Source organism: Buteo buteo, chromosome 20, assembly GCF_964188355.1.
Source record: "Buteo buteo chromosome 20, bButBut1.hap1.1, whole genome shotgun sequence".
In the NCBI taxonomy this organism is placed as follows: domain Eukaryota; kingdom Metazoa; phylum Chordata; class Aves; order Accipitriformes; family Accipitridae; genus Buteo; species Buteo buteo.
Window position 1 is genome coordinate 2,703,691 of NC_134190.1, and position 19,343 is coordinate 2,723,033.

Sequence of the window (19,343 nt, forward strand, 5' to 3'; positions counted from 1 at the left end):
CGGCCCTCCCTCCGCCAGCCCGCCTTTTACGAAAAGGCTGCAGCCGCGTCCCGCTGCCTCCCGTCTCTGCGCCCTCCGTGGCGGGCGCCTTTTCCCCGCTCTGTGCCGGCGGAGGGGCAGCCCCCGCAGCAGCCTGAGGTGGACGGAGGAGCTCCCCGGGCGGACCTGCGTGTGTGTGTGTCCCGAGCGCAGCGCGCCGTTCTGGGGGCCCTGTCTGGCCTGAGGTGATTTTCCCGTCCCCACCGTGGAGGCCCGCGGAGCGCGGGGTGCGTGAGGGAAGGAGCGGGCCGCCCCGTCGCGCCGTGTCCCGTGGGTGCCGTCGCTGTCTCCCGGGGGAGCGGGAAGGGGGGACACGGCGTGTCGCGTTGTGCCGTTGGCGTGTAACGGTCGCTGGGAGCTGCTTCTCCTCAGGATCGCTTTTCTCCCCGCTTAGGAACGAGAGAGGATGGACGAAGCCGCTGGGGATTTGAAGCAAGCGCTCCCCAACGTGTGTGACAGCGTCCAAGTACACGTGGAAGTTCACCAGAAACCAAGCAGGTCTCTCCGATCGGAACGTTGCTCGCTGCAGCTTGTGTCTTGCTGCCGTGGGTCCTCGTGCCCTGCGCCTACAAGGGGGCACAGCGCTCTGCTCTGCCTTCGCTGTGCTCTCCCATGAGTTCCCATGCAGGTGTCTTTTCCTAAGCTTGAACAAACCCGTTCCTCTCAGCTTCTCCTTGTGCTCCTTCTCCATTATGTGATCCGCTCTCATAATCAAGCTAGTGGCCATATTCTGGACTTGCCCTGGTGTGTCATTGTCTCTTCTACAGCAGACCCCAAAACTGCACGCAGTACTCCAGATGCGGTCTCACAAACAGCCAGTAGATGGAAAGAACCGCTTTCCCTAACGTTTACGCTCTTGCTAGCACAGCCTAAAATAAGGTTGGCCTTATTCGTAGCAGCAGCACGCTGCTGACTCGTTGCCAACTTGTATCCCCGGGTCCTTTTCTGCAAAGCTGCTTTTCATCCAGTTAGCCTCTGGTCTGCACTGTTGTCCGGGCAGTAGATGGAGAGAGGATTTCATGTTTACTTTTGTTGACCTTTGAGAGGTTCCTGTCAAACCATATCTCCAACCTGTGGAGGTCCCTGAGTGGCAGCCCTGCTCTCTAGTATACTGGCAGCTCTCCCTGCTTTGGTGTTATCCACAAACTTGCTGCAGTTGCTCTCCATCCCATAGTCCGGGGTGTAGATGCGAGTGTAAAAACAGTGTTGGTCCCAATATTGATAGCACCACCCCGCCTTTCTCCGCCCGACATACTGGCAGCTCTGCTTAGTCTTTGTACTGCTAATCACAACCCTTTGAGCTGGACAGTCTAGCCACTTCATTGTCCATTTATCTAGTCCTTAGCTTACCAATATGACTATCTGGATACTATGGGAAAGTGTGTCCAAGGTGTTGTTAAAATCAAGGTGTAAAATATCCACTGCTCTCTTTTTGTCAGGAACTGGGAATGCATCACTGAAATTGCAAAATTATGTTAAAGCCTTTCTGAAATCTTAAAATGGTATTCCTTTTCCTGTAGTTTTGTCTCTTCTACTGGAATTCTCCTTATAGCATGTCCCCATCCTGAGGTATCAGCTGTCCTCAGACACAAAAGCATAATAGAGCTTCCAAGCTAAGTGTACCAAATTCAATCTAGTAGCTTGGCTATGAGTTTTTCTGGTTTTCCTAGTGAAACGCAGTCAGATAACATAACTGATTTCCATTCTTGAAATCTTCTAGCTGTGTCATTCCATGTCCCCTGATATGACTGTGAACAGAGCAAATAGTATTCTTTGGCTCGTGTCTTTTAAAGCACAAATTAAAAACAAGTATCAAACTTGTTGCTTTTGCAAGCAAACTGAATTTGATAGGGGTTTTTTTCTGCAGAATGTTATGGGGAGGGTTGAGTGGTGTTTGTTTTTTTGTTTTTTTTGTGTGGGTTGGTTTTTTGGGGGTGGTTTGTTTTGGGGATTTTGAGGGGGTTTCTTGGGGTTTTTCCTGGGGTTTTTTTTTGAGTTCTTTATTTTTGTGAGATGGAAGCTGTTTTCCATGTAGGCTTAGTGTACGAAATAAAGCACTCAGATAGTAGTTCATACTTCCTTATAAATGTCAATGCCATAAATAATGCTGTTTCTTTCTTGTTAGTGTGGCCAGGAAAGAAGATATCAGGATGAGTGTCTTAAAGCTGTTGAACAGACATAACATCGTGTTTGGTGATTACAAGTGGACAGAGTTTGATGATGGTTTCCTTAACAGCAACGTGCAGTCTGTGTCGATTGTGGATACGGAGCTGAAACTGAAAGACAGACAGGTATTCAGAGTCAAGAATGTACAGCTCTGTTCATGTGCCAGTGAACTAGTTGAAGGTGAACAAGTGATAGCCTAAAGACATAAGCAAGACAAGGTCTGTAGGACTATGTAGTATCTTTTATTAGGCTGACTGGTATAACCAGGAAAAGGTGGCTAAGTTTTTGGGCCTACACCCCTTAGTAAGGTCTGAAACAGAAATAGTAGGCTTTGAAGCTGAATGCCAGCTGAGGACTGTAACTTTCTTATGTTATAATTAGCTTTGAATGAGAAATACGATGCATTAGAAGTCTTTTTATGTCCATTCTAGCCTATCGACTTGAGCAAAAGCAGTCTTTCTCTTCATATTTTTCATCTGAATGAAGAAGGACCAAGCTCTGAAAACCTGGAGCAAGAGAATGAGGATATCATTGCAGCTAACCACTGGGTGCTACCAGCAGGTACCCATGTGATATTTCTGGAAAGTGTAGAGCAATAACAATGAAAGAAAATCTTGGAAAGGCTAGAAGTTTTTATAGGGTTACTTTTTAAAGGTATTGTTTGTATATATATTGTTTAACTTTGTCCTGTGTCAATGGAACCAATATATCTGGACTTTCTTCTTTATGGTTTTGACTGAACTACTATAGGTGATTCCACAACACGTCATTTATTTCTGTAATACTTGTGGGTGGGTGGAAGTAACTGGTCTTCTGGAATAAAAAGTATAGTCATAACTGGAAGCATGCAAATTTTTAACCCTACAAGCTGCATTCCAAATTTTTATTTGGAGACCCGCTAGAAACTCATCAGTTTAAACATTCATTTTCCAGAGCCCACTGCTGGTTTCCAGCCCCCAAGACAGTGCTGCTCTTATATTTGGAACAAACAAACAAACTAAAGAGATTTAGAGTCCTCAGAGTGTCTTCTGAAAAGAAGAATAAAGCTTTGCTCTGTAGTAGAGCGTGGCCTGCCTGTTACTATCTTGTGCTTGGGGAAGTTGGATTCTGTGCCTGGAAGGAGAAGTAGAGGTGTGAGCTTAAGCTCAAAGAGACAGTGATTCTGAGATGTTTCTTGCTCTTTCCATGTTGTGAAAAGCCCAACTATCCATTACACTTCTCTTTGGGAAGAATTCAATCTGATACTTTGATGTTATTCCCATATTATTGTGGTTTATAATTGTTTAGTCGTCTTTGGTTTTCGTTGCTGAAAGCTAGAAACTAACTGCTAGGAATGATTGATACACAAATCACAACTTTATTTTTTTGTGCATTATTCAGCTACATGCTTTTTATTGTCCTCTACATGTTGATGTTAAAAAAAAAAAAAAAAAAGCTGAATGATAAAATTGGGCTTAGAACCCTCCTCCCACTCCAACTTTTCATAGCTCTCTATCTTGAGGAAATGTAGGTCCATCCTCTATTGAGGGTGGAAAGAATGATATTTTTCCTTTCATGTTAAGAAATTAGGAAGATTAATTTCTCCTCAGAATTATTTGAGGAAACAGAAGTTGTGAAACTGCTGAATTTGTCTGTTAGAAAGTAGTGTTTGCATTTTGAGAAAATTAACGCATAATTTTTTTCCATATATTTTAATTGCTCTCGTATATCTGTTCTTAATCCTTAATTTTAGTTGAGAATAATTTGAAAACTGCTTTGTGCTACAGTGGTAGATTACAAGTTCCGAGACTGATTTTTCCTAAACAGGTATATAATATGTTGCTTTTACAGCTGAATTCCATGGCCTTTGGGAAAGTCTTATATATGACACTGAAGTAAAATCACACGTAAGTTGAAAATGAATAACAATTGAAATTGCTCGAGGAGAAGTAAGAGTTGAAATGTAGCCTGTTTGATGTTTGCTGCATCCCATGGAGAAGTTATTTGGAAATCAGCTCAAAAAACCTCTAGATAATTTTTGATAGTTACATACTTCTCTGATGTACACTTCACAAAAGAAGGCAGAACTGACATTTTGAGATTAAAATCATATCTCAGATGTATATCAATATGTACTACTGTGAAGTCAGCTTTGCAAAATATCTCAGTTTCCCTGTGAAACAGGATTCAGTGATGCTCATGCCACAAATTATAAAGAATTTCTTCATATGCAGTGGCTTATTTTACAGAAATCAGAAGTTTAACAGCTGGAGTTGTTTTGGTAGCAACTTAAAACTTCTCAGAAGATATTCACTGTTGCTTTAGACATACTCATCAGCCTGCATGAAGAAAACAATGGGTGTTCTGTAGAAGAGGGTACAAATTCACTTTTTTAAAATACTTTATTAAAATTTAGGGCTCATTAGTTGCTTGTTTTTCTAGAAGGGAAGAAGAAAATTGGTGGAAAAAAATAACTTCAGAGATGCATGTTGCTCTCAGCTGTACTTGCAGTGCTTCCCTTCTATTGGCACTCTTGTTAACCTTGCAGTAAACTAACTGAGGAAACTACATTAATGAAAGTCTTCAACTTATTGTGTGATAGGCTAATTTCCACCTGGTTTTGTGCCATTAATTGGTCCACTGTGACCATAGCTAATGGTCATGTAACAGAAGTGGTGGGTGGAGGCTAGGTGGAAGGGAGTGGGAGTTTAACTGTATGTTTCAGGCAGCAGCTAGACAACTCATTGGTTTAGCAGTAATGTCAGCCAGCACTGTTACTGTTCATACAAGTGCACATTGAATGATTTGACTAGAGTGAGTGCGCTCCCACTTGGAAGCTGGTTAGACATTTGGAAGACACAAAACAGTTCCATGGGGTCATTTTCTATGAAGATTCTGTGCGTTCATCGAAGGTTGCGATGATAACTGCCAGAGCTTGTAGAACTGTAATACTGTAATCTGAAATTTAGTAATTGTGACGCGAGTAAAAACCACAAGTGATTCAATTCAGTTGCTCTTATGACAGCACTCATTAAGATGTTTATTGTGCTTGTTAAAAAAAAATATGCTTCTATCTGAAGTTTTTGGACACAAATAACTAATTCATTAGTTTGTTTATAATACCATAGATAGAGTATTCCCACTTAAGTCTTTATAACGATCTATAGTAAAGCAAAACATTCCAGTGATTGTACTTCTTCATTTATAAGGTAAACATCAATTAACACATCAACATTTTTCTAATTTATGGAACTGCTTTCCAAATCATCTGTGAAATGACAAGACTATTTAATTAGACTTACTGATGTACTAAATAACAGCAAGTTGATCACTGTTGACTGTAAGTGTGTGTTGGTAGAAAGAAGTGGTGGCTTTTAATGACTAAAACTAGAACTACTGTAAAAGTAACTGTGATGAATGTTCATTCTTTAAACCATGGAACTAGCAGGGTACAGTTGAGTTCTACAGACTCTGAATTGGCTGCTGTGAATTTTCAAAATAATACAGACAGTGTCGATATAATATTGAAAGACATGCTGGACGAAGTTCAGGTGTTTTGCTGTTGTGTAATTGCTCCATCTTGGGCATGAGATATTGCAGGAATACTATTGTATTGTCCTATTAACACATGGATCAAAAGCACATTACAGGTAACAGCAACAGAAAGTAATATGGTATCAGGTGTTATTATAGGTAAAAATCAGTATTGATTCACACCTGAGGTTCATATTCATTTTGTTGAAAGCGTTATCTACTTCCTAATTCTAGATAATTCTAAAATGAAGCATTATTTTTAGAAGCAAGCATTCAGGGAAGTACGTGCGACTTCCCTTATTTGGAAGGATAACCAATCTACAAATTCCCTACAGTAGCTGATACAAATGCTTCAGTAGAAAGGAGGTAAAATATGACAGAAAATACTTTGTTTAGTGGGTTGACTACAACAAACTGAACAAATGTATAGTTGTACAACATCTAAACAGGACCTGGAGTTTGAGTCTTTGACTCTCTGTGCTTGGTCAGCTTGTGTTTTAAAGACACGCTGTAAGTGGGATGATGGAAAATGAAAATAATTTCACTTCCTTAAAGCATTTCATTTATTCATGTAAAGTTCTGGAACTGCATTTGTGCCCAGTACATGCTATTCTTTCTCCTGAGGGCAGGAAGGAAATGAATTTCCAACATTTGCAGAAAGAAAATTTGCCTATGACTAAAAGATGAGCCCATTTTTTTTTATTTTGTTAAGAGTACATAATACACATAATTAGGAGATTGCTTCTGTTTGTTTTTGCTAATATGTCTCCAATTTTTGTGTCTTTTTCTCTTCTTCAATTAGTTACTTGATTATGTGACGACAACATTACTATTTTCTGACAAAAATGTTGACAGCAACCTGATATCGTGGAACCGAGTTGTTTTGCTACATGGTAAAAATGATCTGTCTTAAATCAAGTAGATTCTTTGGCTATCTGTTTGTACTTTCCTTCTGGAAAAACTTGTATTGCACTTCTGTGTAGTGAAATTAGATGATCCAAAAGCAGCAGGGAAGTATTCTCTCTATAATACAAATTTAGATGAAATGTAATGTCAGAATCAAATCAATGTTCACATGTACTATGTTTTGCAGGAATTTAAATTTTAAAATTTATAATGCAGTGACAGTAGTTGTTTTTTTAATTTTCATTTTAAAGTGATATTATTGCTTTTTTGTATAAAGTGCAAAAATAATGCAGATGCTGAGAACTTTCGGAGCCATATACTAGTCACAGTTCTATTGCAGTATTAAAAAATTTGTTAGTTACAGCTTTATAAAAACTTTTGAGGAAACTGGGAAATCAATGTGTGTTGTGTTACTGTGTGTTCTATTGCCGAGTATGAAGGCAGTACTCTCGCTAATTTAGTTATTACTATTTCAGTGAAGCTGTGATCTTCAGTCAGTCCTAGTTTACTGTGGAGGTTATACCATAAACGAGATTAACATCAGCTGAATCCATTTTCTTGCAAAATGCAGCTTGCTATTGATTAATTACAATTTTGTCATCAAGACTGGTATTAAAAAAGAAAAGGTCATAGTGGAAATGATTGTTATGAGTGCTGATTATACGTAAGTTATAGCTATCAGTTTAGAAGCTGCAGAATGTTTTTGTTTGGAAAACTTTATTTCAGACTGTTAATAAATTTATGATAGATATATTTAATTTTAGTAGTGAGCTCATTATTGTGATCACAAAGAAGTTTATGCTGGGAAATCTACAACTGTTGTAGTGCAAAATACATTTATGCTATAATGGCAGTACTGGCTTTGAGTGAAAGTACTGTCATCTGGTTGATGTTACCAGTTTGTTTAGCACCCGCACATCATCTTCCATACATTTGTACTCTGTTTAACTATACTTGTAACTTTTCTGTTTGGAGAAAGTCTGTGTGGCTCTTCCATGGGGTGTCAAGCCAGATCCAAAAGGTTTGTCCCAGAGCATACTTCCTAAGATGCTCTGGGTTGCCCCAAGGTAGATATTTCTGGGAAAGCAGACAGCTGATCAAACTGGGCATGATGTGTTTCTGTTTTGCATGTTAGAAGAGTATGTTTCAGAAAGATACAAGTTTAAGCGTAGCACTGACTTTTGAGAATGCTGATAAGCATAAGCCCTGCTAGGGTGATAGACTTTGCTTCTGTGGCCGTTGAGTATTTTAACTTTATGGTGTCTGCATACAAACTATTACACTAACTGTACTAATAATTGAAAATTATATAAATTCAAAGCGCTGCTCTAGGACTGTAGCAGAGTAAGCAATCTTCTGAAAATACCCCAGTGTTCACAATCATTGTCTGCTGTGTTTTCATTCTACAATTAGTACTGTAATGAAATGTAGTTAAAGAGACGTTGCATGTCATTAACAATCTGATGCAGATTCTGTGTAATGTATGGATTTGATTTCAAACCAGGCCCTCCTGGAACTGGGAAGACTTCTCTGTGTAAAGCATTGGCTCAGAAACTGACAATTCGACTGTCGTACAGGTGATTGTTTTTGGAAGCATTTCACTTACATTTACTATTGTTAATTGTTCTTTTTCAGTAGCACAAAGATATTTAGTATTTGATTTCAAGTAATTGGTGCCAAGTGCTAATGTTCATAGCTCTTTTGTAGTGTGCCTGGCTAGCAACAAAATTGATCTGATAGAGAGACTGGTTAGGATATTCTAATGCCTTTTAAAATGTGTCATTATTTGTGCCCAGATATATAAAACAAATTCCAGTGGCAATATAGTCATTTGTTTGTGCTTATGCTGCACATCAATGAATATTAAAGGACAACAGATCACAGAGTATTGAGCCTGCTATTTATATTTTCATGCTCACAAAAGCCTGTTTTTAATAGGTAGTGATTTTGTAACCAATTTGTTTTGTACTTGGATTGTCTGAATGCAACTGTCTGCAGTGGTCAGTCTGTATATCAGATAAGTAAGAAGAGTTAGCCTTAAACTTTATAGCAACTTAAAAAATGTATATAAAAAATAGTTGTTATATAAAATATTAGGTGTAACATAAATAATGTGTAATTATTGGAGTGGTCTGACTCTAGCCCAAGCTGAATTTATGATAAACATGGGCTATATAATGTGTGGTTGAGGTATTTTGTCCTAAGGATATCCATGCAGAGCTCAGTAAATAAACTTCATGCTCTTGTATGTGTTCTTGCTATACTGAACAAAATCTTATGGGAACAGAAGAATGAGGCCATTAGCATGGTAACCATTACTTAAACTATATGTAAATAGCACCTGTTCTTATGAAGAAATTCTGACAGCAATTTAATATAAGGAATTCTAGTGAGACATGTTTCTGAAAATGACAAACTCAGAACAGGTGTTATATTTTGAAAAGTAAGTAATTTAAAGTGCTAATTCACAGAATTCCAGGGTTGAAATGGAGGGAATGAGACTTATGGAAATCAATGATATACCTGACTTTTATTTACAATAGAGTTGATACTTCTTTTCCCTTCTTACTTTAGGTATAGGTATGGACAGTTAATTGAGATAAACAGCCATAGCCTTTTCTCTAAATGGTTTTCTGAGGTATGTATTGATGTAGCTAATTAAGTAGACTTTGTGTTTTAGAAATTAGACTTTCTGTTGAGCTTGTTTCATAAAATAAGTGTGTGCACCTAAGATTACTCAGAATAATTGATGTGTTTGAGAACGCTTAAATAGAACCTATATTAGCAAGTTACCTTAAAAAAACAGGTATTTCCGTCTTTAAATATGGTAGAGCTTGGAAAGTTGTGTAATAAGGAAATAGTTAAACATATGCATATGGTGTCTTTCTAGAGTGGCAAGCTTGTAACCAAGATGTTCCAGAAGATTCAAGAGTTAATTGATGACAAAGATGCTCTTGTATTTGTACTGATTGATGAGGTATGATTCTAATAGCATTGATGTACATAAAATTTAGCAGAAAGTAAATTGATGGGAGGGAACTGTGATAATGCTCATTTGTAAAGAACAATAAAAGTGTATTTATGCTTTTTTGTAAGTTACATAACTTGGTGCAGAAGAGTGAATTTTAATCTTGACTGCTGCAGATTTGAGAGATTTGGGAGGAGCACAGTATGATTTAGCAGGCAAATTCCAGCTGAAAATGAAGCGAAACCTTTCTTGGTGAACTTGCCTTTCTGCTGTGTGTTTACAAATGGAGTATTGTTTTAAACTTCAGAGTAGCCTAGATTTGTATTAATTGTGCTCTTATGTATGTTGTAAAGCTCTAAAAAGCATTATTATGGTTCAGTTCATTGTCGAGATTCTCTTCACACTTGCATACCTAAGCAGCTTAGTAAGCATGTACCTTATTAGCTTTGTTATGTTGGAGTTCCTATGGGGAAGTTCATTCTAAATTCAGTGTATTCATTCTTCTGTTGTGTGTATCCCCACACCTACCCCCAGGCCCTGAAATTTAGTTAAAATGAAAAACAGCCTCCGTTCTGCTGTCTAAATAGGAATTTCGCTCACTACAATTTGCTTCCTTGACATTCCTTTCCCTTTCCCTGTAAATTCCTACTTAACAAAAGATTTTGAAGATGAAGCTTTAGATACCAGACACAAGGATCTGAAGGTGTATTGTCTGGGTTATTTGCTTGCTGCCAGCGCTCCAAATGTGCAATCTTTTATGGGGTTTTGGTGATTTTTTTTTTGTTGTTGTTTGTTTGTTTGTTTGTTTCATTTGATTTTTTGTAGGTGGAAAGCCTCACAGCAGCCCGCAGTGCCTTCAAGGCAGGCACAGAGCCTTCAGATGCTATTCGTGTGGTGAATGCTGTACTGACACAAATAGATCAGATTAAAAGGTAAACTCATGTTATTGCAACAGCAAAAGGTAATTGACAATTTCAGTATTCCTGCTAAATCTTAATTCGTACTTGGAATACTAAACCAAATTGGTTAGTGAATTTTTCTTTGTTAAAGGTGCTAATTGTGAAAAGAAATAGGAGTAATCCAACAGAATATTTTGCCTGTAACTAAGTGAACAATCAAATCTACAGATGGTATACTTCCTTTAAAGCTAGGGAGAGATACAGGATAGATGGTCATGATATCAGCTTGGAGAGACAAGAATAAGATTAATGAAGAATTCATTCATTATTTACAGCTTCTGGATGTCAATTGAAAGCAGACTTGCACAACACGTGGTTTAGAAGCAATCATTAATGATGCTTGGTCCGCTTTGTGTGCTGGAGTTAATGCAGCATACTATCTTTTGTTTTATTCCTGCCACTTGCCTCCCCTTTTTGCGCATACTTGGCTCTGTTCACAGCAAGAAAGGTGCTCTAGTATTTGGCCCTTTCTTTAAAAGGTAAGTGGCTTATTCATACATAAAAGGGCACAGGCTTCATCTAAAAATAGCTGTGGTTAAGAATGTTCTTTCAGTATTTCTTAGAGCAAGGAGATGTTACTTCTCTTTTAAGCTCACTCTAATGTCATCTGCGGTTAGAATGTGTCACATTGCCAGTGAAACTATATACTTTCTACTGAATTGAATTGGAAAATGTGTAGACTAAATGTTTACATTTACAAGTCGTCTTTTTTTTTTGTGTGTGTGTGGCAGAAACTATGCCAGTAGGCTCTTGATAGTTAATGTATATCACTTCTAAAATAGGGGTGGAGAAACTATGGACACTTGACAAACAGCTGAAAGAAAGAGACTATGCATTGAACTAGATTGGTAATAACTGGTCAGGAGCTTCAGATTATTTAATGTAATTGCTGACAAGAGTGATGCAACTGCTTATTGCATGAAATCGTTTGAGTCATAAGAAGGAAGGTATCAATTTGCCAGTCACAAAAGGAGATAATTCTTGTACATATGACCTAAAAATCTGATTTTATCTTGAAGGTATCCCAATGTAGTTATCCTGACTACTTCAAATATTACGGAGAAAATTGACATGGCCTTTGTAGACAGGGCTGACATAAAGCAATACATTGGACCTCCATCCACTGCAGCAATATTTAGAATATATCTTTCTTGCTTGGAAGAACTGATGAAGGTAATATTTTGAAAGCAAGACTAAAATGTCCTATTTTAATAAATCTGACATCTTAATCATACTTCCTAAATAACAAAAATACACAAATTTCATTCCTTCTGTGTATTTCCACTTTTACTGTAGAATTTAATTGTGAATGTATTAAAGTTTTTCATACAACAGTGTATAACTCTTCTTTCTAGTGTCAAATAATATATCCTCGACAGCAGCTCCTGACACTCAGAGAGCTAGAGATGATAGGCTTTGTAGAAAATAACGTGTCAAGGTTAAGCCTTGTACTAAAAGAAATCTCAAGGTAAGATTCTGAAATTCTGCATATAGATATATATATAATGAGTTGTGGAATGATGTATAAAAGTAATTGAATTTTATAATGGCTGGAGTTCTGAAACATCTCAATTTTTTTCTGTTAGGGTTAGTGCAAAACCTTTCAGGGGACAAGAAGTGGAAGCAATCAGGTTTTGCCAACATTTCTTAGTCTCCCATCTGGCTTGGCTTAGTACTGGTTCTGGTTTCTCCTCTGCCCTTTGAAGTCCTCTTGACAAATTGCCAGCTAGATTAGTGAGATGCCTGAGGTTTCAGTGGGCATTGTGAATTGTAATGCAGTTTAGCGGAAATATCATTGGCCTTAGTTCCCACTAAGAAAGCATCTTGGAACGCCTTGCAATCTACTAAGTTAGTTTTTAGCATCGAGATCTAACTGGACAAAAGCAAAGGGGAAAGGAGTGAAGTGTAAATGCAGAGTGTTATGATTTGCTGAGTATGCTAGTAGAGCAAATAGTCTTTCACTGCAGCATAACAATTCTTGAAACAATAAAAATTATATTCACAATATTAAGCAATATTTATTTCCAAAGTTCTGCGCCCTGTGGAACAAAATAAAATAACGTTCATAAAGTCAGAGAAGTGTGTTTTCCTTCTGTTCCTGAAGTATACAATCTTAACCAGTGAGGAGTGGAGTAAAAGCAAGAAAGCAAGTAAATGTTTCCAGGTGTAGAGATTTGGGTTCTACATACACAGAGTGGTGCTTGGAGGAGACAGAAACATGTATCAAGTAGGTGAGGTAAAAGAAGCTGTGTGTAAATGGTGGGAAGGTGGAGATAAGCGGTAGCCGTGAGGTCCAGCCTTGAAAACAAATTTTTCAAGTCCTTCCAAGAGTGTATGGAAGGTTATGTCTGTACCATACCCTTCCAGTGTAGACATTCCCACCATATTCATGAGATATGACACAGTGCTGTGAAGGGCGTGATGTAAGCGTTGGCAGGCAAACGTGACTGCTATTTCTGTACCCTTGCTTCAGCCTCCCATAGGCTGAAGTTGTCTGTTCACTTGCTGCTTCTGCTAAAAATGCTGCAAGTGACCTGCTGAATTGTGATTTGAGACTTTCTTAGAACAACTTATGAGAGAAACTCAGAAAAAGGAAAGGTGGTCTTTTAAGAGTGGCTATTTAGCATTTAAGCAGCACTTGTCTCTGTTTTACTGTAGAAAAAGTGAAGGTCTTAGTGGCCGGGCCCTGAGAAAACTTCCTTTCCTAGCACATGCACTTTATATTCAAGTAAGTTTATTCTATTAATTATATTTTGGTTTGGTTTTAAGACAGGTGGGAAGACATTTGGACACTTCCCAAAGTAAAAGATTGGGCCTAAATCCCCCTTTTAATCTAAATTGCACTGTTTCTGCAGCTTTGTAGACTGAAACAATTTTGTGCTGCCCGTAATTTAAAATGTGATTGAAGACAGGTGGAATTAACCTGTCCAACAGCATTCTACTTTTAATTAAATGTTGTGGCAGAACATCGATATTGGTTCTCTGATAATTTCCTGCTGAAAAAAAACCACTCTGCCACTTTATAAATAATATTAATTCATTAAAAACCTTTTTGAAGCAAATCCACAGTGATAGTTGTTGACTCAATACTTTGCATAGCTTGATTTTGACTTTAATATGCTAGCTGGTTTAAAATAAACCTTCAGTTTTTTGTTTTGTAGCATTTTGAAAACTTTGTAACATGGAAGTCAAATATTTCCCTTAAACACTGTGATTTGTATGTAAAATATTATGTATGCCTGTTGCTGTAGTGTGTCTAACAAAATGTTCTCTTATTTTCAGTCTCCCAGTGTTACAATGACAACGTTTCTTCAGGCTCTTTCACTTGCAGTAGACAAACAATTTGAAGAAAGAAAGAAACTTGCAGACTGTGTGTGATACTCTATTGTTTTATAGTTGTCTGTATTGTAAACACTGAAAGCTACATATTTTTCATACAAACTGTGCAACTTCCGTGCATCTGTAAAATAGATTTTCAACACCTTAAAAATCCTGGAATGCCTAATCTAGTTTTTCAAAACATTCTTTAATAAACAATTAAGAAACTTCACAGCATATTTTTTAAAAGCCTTATTTCAAATACCAGTAAGAGGATTGTAAAAAATTCTTGCTAAAAGTCAGTTTTCATCTTTTGCAGTTATTAAAAGTGGGCAGACTTCTGTTCCTTGTTTCTTAGTCACTAACTTTCTATCTATGCATCAGTTTTTATGCTTCTGATTTATTTCATATTCTTCATAGCAATAGAAATTCAGTCTTTGGATCTGATACTTCTGCCATAAATGCACTACTTGTTATTGCTTCTGAAATAACAAGCGTGAACTGGGAAGGATTTGAAGTGCTCACTGATGACCCAGACCCTTTATACTGACGTCTCTTTATCTTGAAATTTAATATCAAGTATTACTTCTTTTAATTACACCAGATTCAAAAGTTTAAAATAAGAGACCACTTAGCTGTGTTTTGTAGTACTACTATTTTGTGTTGTAGCAAGGACCTGAACCAGAGTGGACTGTGTTTTTTCACTAAAGAGAAGCTACAATGTATAAGAAAGGTTCTTTAAAATGCATGGAGTTTGATTTGGTTTTGTTTTATAAACATGACATAAAAGTTACAAATCATCTGTGGAGAAAAATATTTTGTAGTGCAAAAGCCAGGAAAAGTATGCATCCAGTTCCTAAAGGAACAGAGTCAACTTTTTTGTGGTAAATACATATCCTATATAATAGTGGTTACGAAACTGTCAACTCTTCTTTTATTTTTATATTGACAAGTATTTTATCTACAGTCAGCTGAAGGAATGAAATGTTAGGGGAGTTTCCAGATCAGAAGTTTAATTTTTCTTAAATGAAGATGAAATAGTGAGGCTTAAGTTGATGATATCCAGTTAATGCATGCCGCCTAGCTGTTGGTATTGGAAATACTTTAATGATAGTGCATTTTGTTACTTCCTTGTTTATATCTTTTAAATCAATGTTATACTATACATTCATGAGATGAATTATTTTGTCCTGAGCTATTTTTATTGATGAATGCTATAAACTGTGCATTAAAAAATTGCACAGAACTTGTCAAGTGCTAGTAAATTTTTATTATAGCATCTATACTTACGCAAAGAGAGTCTCTTTTGTTAAGCCTTACTATATACTATATATATTTTATATACAGTATATAAGCCTCATTATATTACTTTTGAAAATAACTTTTTAAATATTCTTCCCTATCCACCCCCCAAAAAAGAAGGGGGTGGTCAGGAGAAGATTGTCCCAAATTCAGTCAATTGCAATTGTGTACTCTATTTTTCCCACAATCATTGTTTTGGAAATATTGGTGCATGCAAGAAACTTCTATAAAAGCCAGGTATAGGAAGACTACTGAAAGGTAAAATTTTATAGAGACTCTAGTCCATAGTGGATTTGTGGCTTCTGAAGTAAAGAGATTTAGACTTAAAATGAGTATTCATTCAATACAGGTGTATATTGTTGTGTGTGCCTGTCTTGATGATCCATGTATAGATACTGGAGTACTTCCATGGTAATGCAAAAGCACGGAATTATCTGCTGGTCTGGATTTGAGATTTCTTTAAGAACTGTAGAAACTCCACACGTTGCAAGTTCATGTGTGTATGTTTCATTGAGGGTATATACATTTCCTCTGCTTTGAAAGCAGACCTCACTAGCATTGCTTGCTTGGTCTTTCTGTAGACTCACTGATCTTATCAAGGCTTATAAAAACTGTGAAGACCAGCTGTTCCTGCAGTTTACTCCTTCTCTCCTCCTCATTCCTTGATCTGAGGTGATGTCATTTTCCCCAGCCATGTAGTTTACCTTTTTCTTAGAATTTCATAGATATTCTAAGTATTTCTACTCAAACTAAGACACGCTAGTATTCTGAGAGTTGAGCAGAATTTAGAGACTGTTTTTAGTATGTGCAATTTTGCTAATACATGGATTTGTGCTATGGCTGGCCATAGTTTAATCTGTTATTAAAATCCTAGTTAACTAATTCTGATGAGTGATTTATTTTAGGTGGTAGTGCCAGCAAGAAAACTCACGCAATGAGGGAGGCTTACTTCTCCTTGTTTTCCAGTTCTGTGGAAAGCACTACCCTGCATAGAACAGACATTTGGGATTTATTTTTTTCTTGAGAATTTTAGTTCAACACAATTTTAAATTCTAAAGACTTTGAATCTGTATCTTTGAAGAGAATCACCTTGAACAGGTTGTATTTGGTTTGGAGGGAAGTATTTTCCGTTCCTTTTGTTGAAGATACATTCCTTTATATCCAAGAGTGCAAAATAAATGAAATTAGACAAAGAACATAAAATGCGGAGCCTTATGACAACCATGGGATTAGGCCATTCTGCTGGAAGAGGGTGCTTGGGAGGTTCTAGACTGAACAGTTTCCATCTTGTATTTAATGACCATCTATTCTGAAGTACGCACATTTTCTGTGCAACAAACCACATGGTTGTATCAGGCCCCATGGAATCTTGTTTAGCCTTTTTTTGCAAACAGGTAACAATTTTGTTTTAGTGAAGGCAGTCAAAGAATGTTTGTGCTCTGCTTGGATTGTCTTATAGATTTGCAGGACTGCTATAAGGAAGGACACATTGGATATGGAGAGTCCTCAGAGGAACCTTCTCCCCCAGGCAGGGCACGTCTATCCCATGCTCAAATGCAGTAACCATGGCTGTTCTTTTCACAGGAGACCCAGTGGCCACACATGAATTCTCTGTTTTCTTGCTGTGTTCAGTTAACGGTTATATGGAGGGAATAATCCTCTTTTCCAGGTACAATTCCAGAACAATTTTTTTAATTTTCAAACATAACCATAAATTAGAAAAAACATCTTATAGCACACACACAAAAAATTCTGCTTTGTTATTAACAGATTGCTTCTAATTCTGCTCAAAGCCACTAGATGGCAAGCACGGATCCTTGAGTTTTAGCAAGTCATGGGAGAATGGGAATGCTGACTGAAAGTTTCGAAAGTCCTAACGAACAAGACTTACTTTGCTGCAGTGAAAATCCCTCTTCAAAATGTAATGTTAGCTGTAATGTAACACCACAGAATTTCTCTGAAATTCTTACAGAAAGAGAGATTCTGGGATATAAAATCTTTTGCCAAATAAAAAGAAGCTGTTGCAGAATTTGATCCAAAGATGAAAAACAGTGAGTTTTCCATGCTATGGTGGAAGTTATTTTGCACTGTAGTTTAACCGTCTCATCCACTGGGTGGTGGGTTTAGAAGAATATCTGGGATCTAGGTCACTATAAGCGTAGATGATGAAATTTTGAGCCTGGTGAAGGCAAAGACTTTCAGCCTAGCACATTAAAGTGCGTGGAATGTGGGTTTTTATAACATTTAAGTAATCCTGGAATAGTGACTTAAAATTTTTTTTCTTTGCTTGCAAAAAGCAAACGTAGACCCTTTGCCAAGCTGAGCACTGCTTATTTTATGAGACGTTACTGTGACTAACATTTTTCCAAGCAGCTAGAAGTGTTCATTTCTGATCCAGATCCTATGACATGATTTTCAAAACTGGGGGAGAGGAGGTTGAAGAGGGATGGCTTTTATTACCCAGTTTATCCACTGGAAATTATACAAAGGCCGTGGTTTTTCTAAAATTAATCTTAAAGGTTAAATAACTGTCTAAAACTTTGGACCTGTGGAAATACAAAATTCATTTCAAATGATCCTACTCTCATGGCTCACTGTCAGTGCAGTGTTGCACTTCATAATTTTCAGTTTAGCAAGGGATGAGAACCCAGGGTAGGAGAGCCAAGGCCAGACACTGAGAACAATATGATGATTTTAAGGCAAGTTTCTAGAAACCAACAGAAGATTTGTTATATATGTGTGTGTAAGAATTGAAGAGAATGTAGTTGATGTGGTCTGCTGAAAAGTAAGTGTCAGGTAATTTGATAAAAGAATGAAGATGTAGATGCACGCATTTTAAATCAGGCGTGTGGGGTTGTATGTCAAAACTGCTGGGTCTGAGACAAAATAGCTTTGTCTCCAAATTTTAATGATGGTACATTGAATTCTCTAAGGATCATCTCTGAGTTTAAAGGAAAGATAATTAAGGTCATTAAAGAAGTGAATTAAAGAAGCATTTCTTTGCTCAACTTCACGCCAGATGAAGTTATATTTCATGCATAATGAGCCTTTATTGGAACGACTATTGAAGGTCCGGTGAAGTCTTCTGGGTAGACTTGAGTAAATAAAAGCATTGTATATAAAGCTGTGGTGTTCTGACCATTAAGTAGTACGAATTTGAAATAATTGTCTCCTTTTACTTAGCAAAAATTATATTTAAATCATAATCCTTCCTTTTCTTTTTATCGTTTGTTCTGTGCCATGTAAAGAAATCCGCTGCTTGCATCTTTGCTCTGACAGCCTCTGAATGCTTTTCTGGACAAGTTGCTTATCTTTTAGTTGCCCCAGTTTTCTTACCTGTGATTTTAAATTCATCTGCCCTCCTAAAGTGTGTTCAAAGGATAGACTAGTCAATATTTGCTTATATTTCTTTTGTCTGCTAAGTCGTTCAGGGAGCAGGAGTGGTCTGTGCCACTCTCATCCCCTTCCACAGAAAGACAGGAATTAGGATGCTTGGCGATATGATTTCTCTACGGAATTTCTAGCACTGATTGTCACTACCCTGCATTGTCTTTTACTAGCCAGGCTGCCGTATAGTGTCTCCTCTCTGCTGCTGCCCAGATAAACTCTCTGGGAAGAAGTTTCCAACTTTTTACCATCTCTATATGAGTTGGGAGGGGAATTCCATTTCAGTGGAATGCCCCAGTTTGAGTACAATGCTAGCAGTTATAGGGAAACACCTTCTGTACTTCACATTGCTGCAGATCAACTTAAACCAAAAAGCAGGGTGCAATCTGTTTTCGTCCCTTCTAATTCTGCATAGATTCTTGAGGTGCTAATGCAGTAAGTAGAGGTTGGATAGGGCATGTTTCCTCATAACCAGTTGCTGGTTTGACTTACCATGCTTCTGAACAACGGCACGATTCAGGCAGGGACCACAGACAGTGCCAGAGGAGAGAACATCTTTTTTCTTGCTGCTGATCTCAAAGTAGCCAAGTAGTTTATAGAAGTTCAATTTATAATGAAAGGCTGAAAACGAGAAAACGATAGCACCCGAAAAGGGATCAAATCCAAAACTCAGAATTTTCTAAATGCTGTAAAATGCCAGAAAGTAATTTCAAATTCCAGCCCATAAACAACAAAACCCTCCACAGAATAGTGGTGAGAGTGACCCGAAGTAAGGTAGATGATTC

The 19,343-nt window shown here is 37.5% G+C and overlaps 1 protein-coding gene across 2 annotated transcripts; it reads left to right on the forward strand.

The window, feature by feature from the left end:
- The first annotated feature begins 15 nt into the window (after nucleotides 1–15).
- TRIP13 (thyroid hormone receptor interactor 13) lies at nucleotides 16–14,101 on the forward strand. Of its 2 annotated transcripts, none has more exons than XM_075052387.1 (14): nucleotides 16–266; nucleotides 434–537; nucleotides 2,165–2,330; nucleotides 2,637–2,766; nucleotides 4,036–4,091; nucleotides 6,521–6,611; nucleotides 8,129–8,201; nucleotides 9,199–9,262; nucleotides 9,515–9,601; nucleotides 10,418–10,524; nucleotides 11,571–11,724; nucleotides 11,907–12,019; nucleotides 13,210–13,279; nucleotides 13,834–14,101. In XM_075052387.1, the coding sequence occupies exons 2-14, from the start codon at nucleotides 446–448 to the stop codon at nucleotides 13,927–13,929; spliced, it is 1,299 nt and encodes a 432-aa protein (XP_074908488.1). In that variant the 5' UTR covers nucleotides 16–266; nucleotides 434–445; the 3' UTR covers nucleotides 13,930–14,101. The 2 variants fall into 2 exon arrangements, with proteins under 2 accessions (XP_074908488.1, XP_074908487.1); XM_075052386.1 differs by having other exon boundaries at nucleotides 17–224.
- Nucleotides 14,102–19,343: the final 5,242 nt, after the last annotated feature.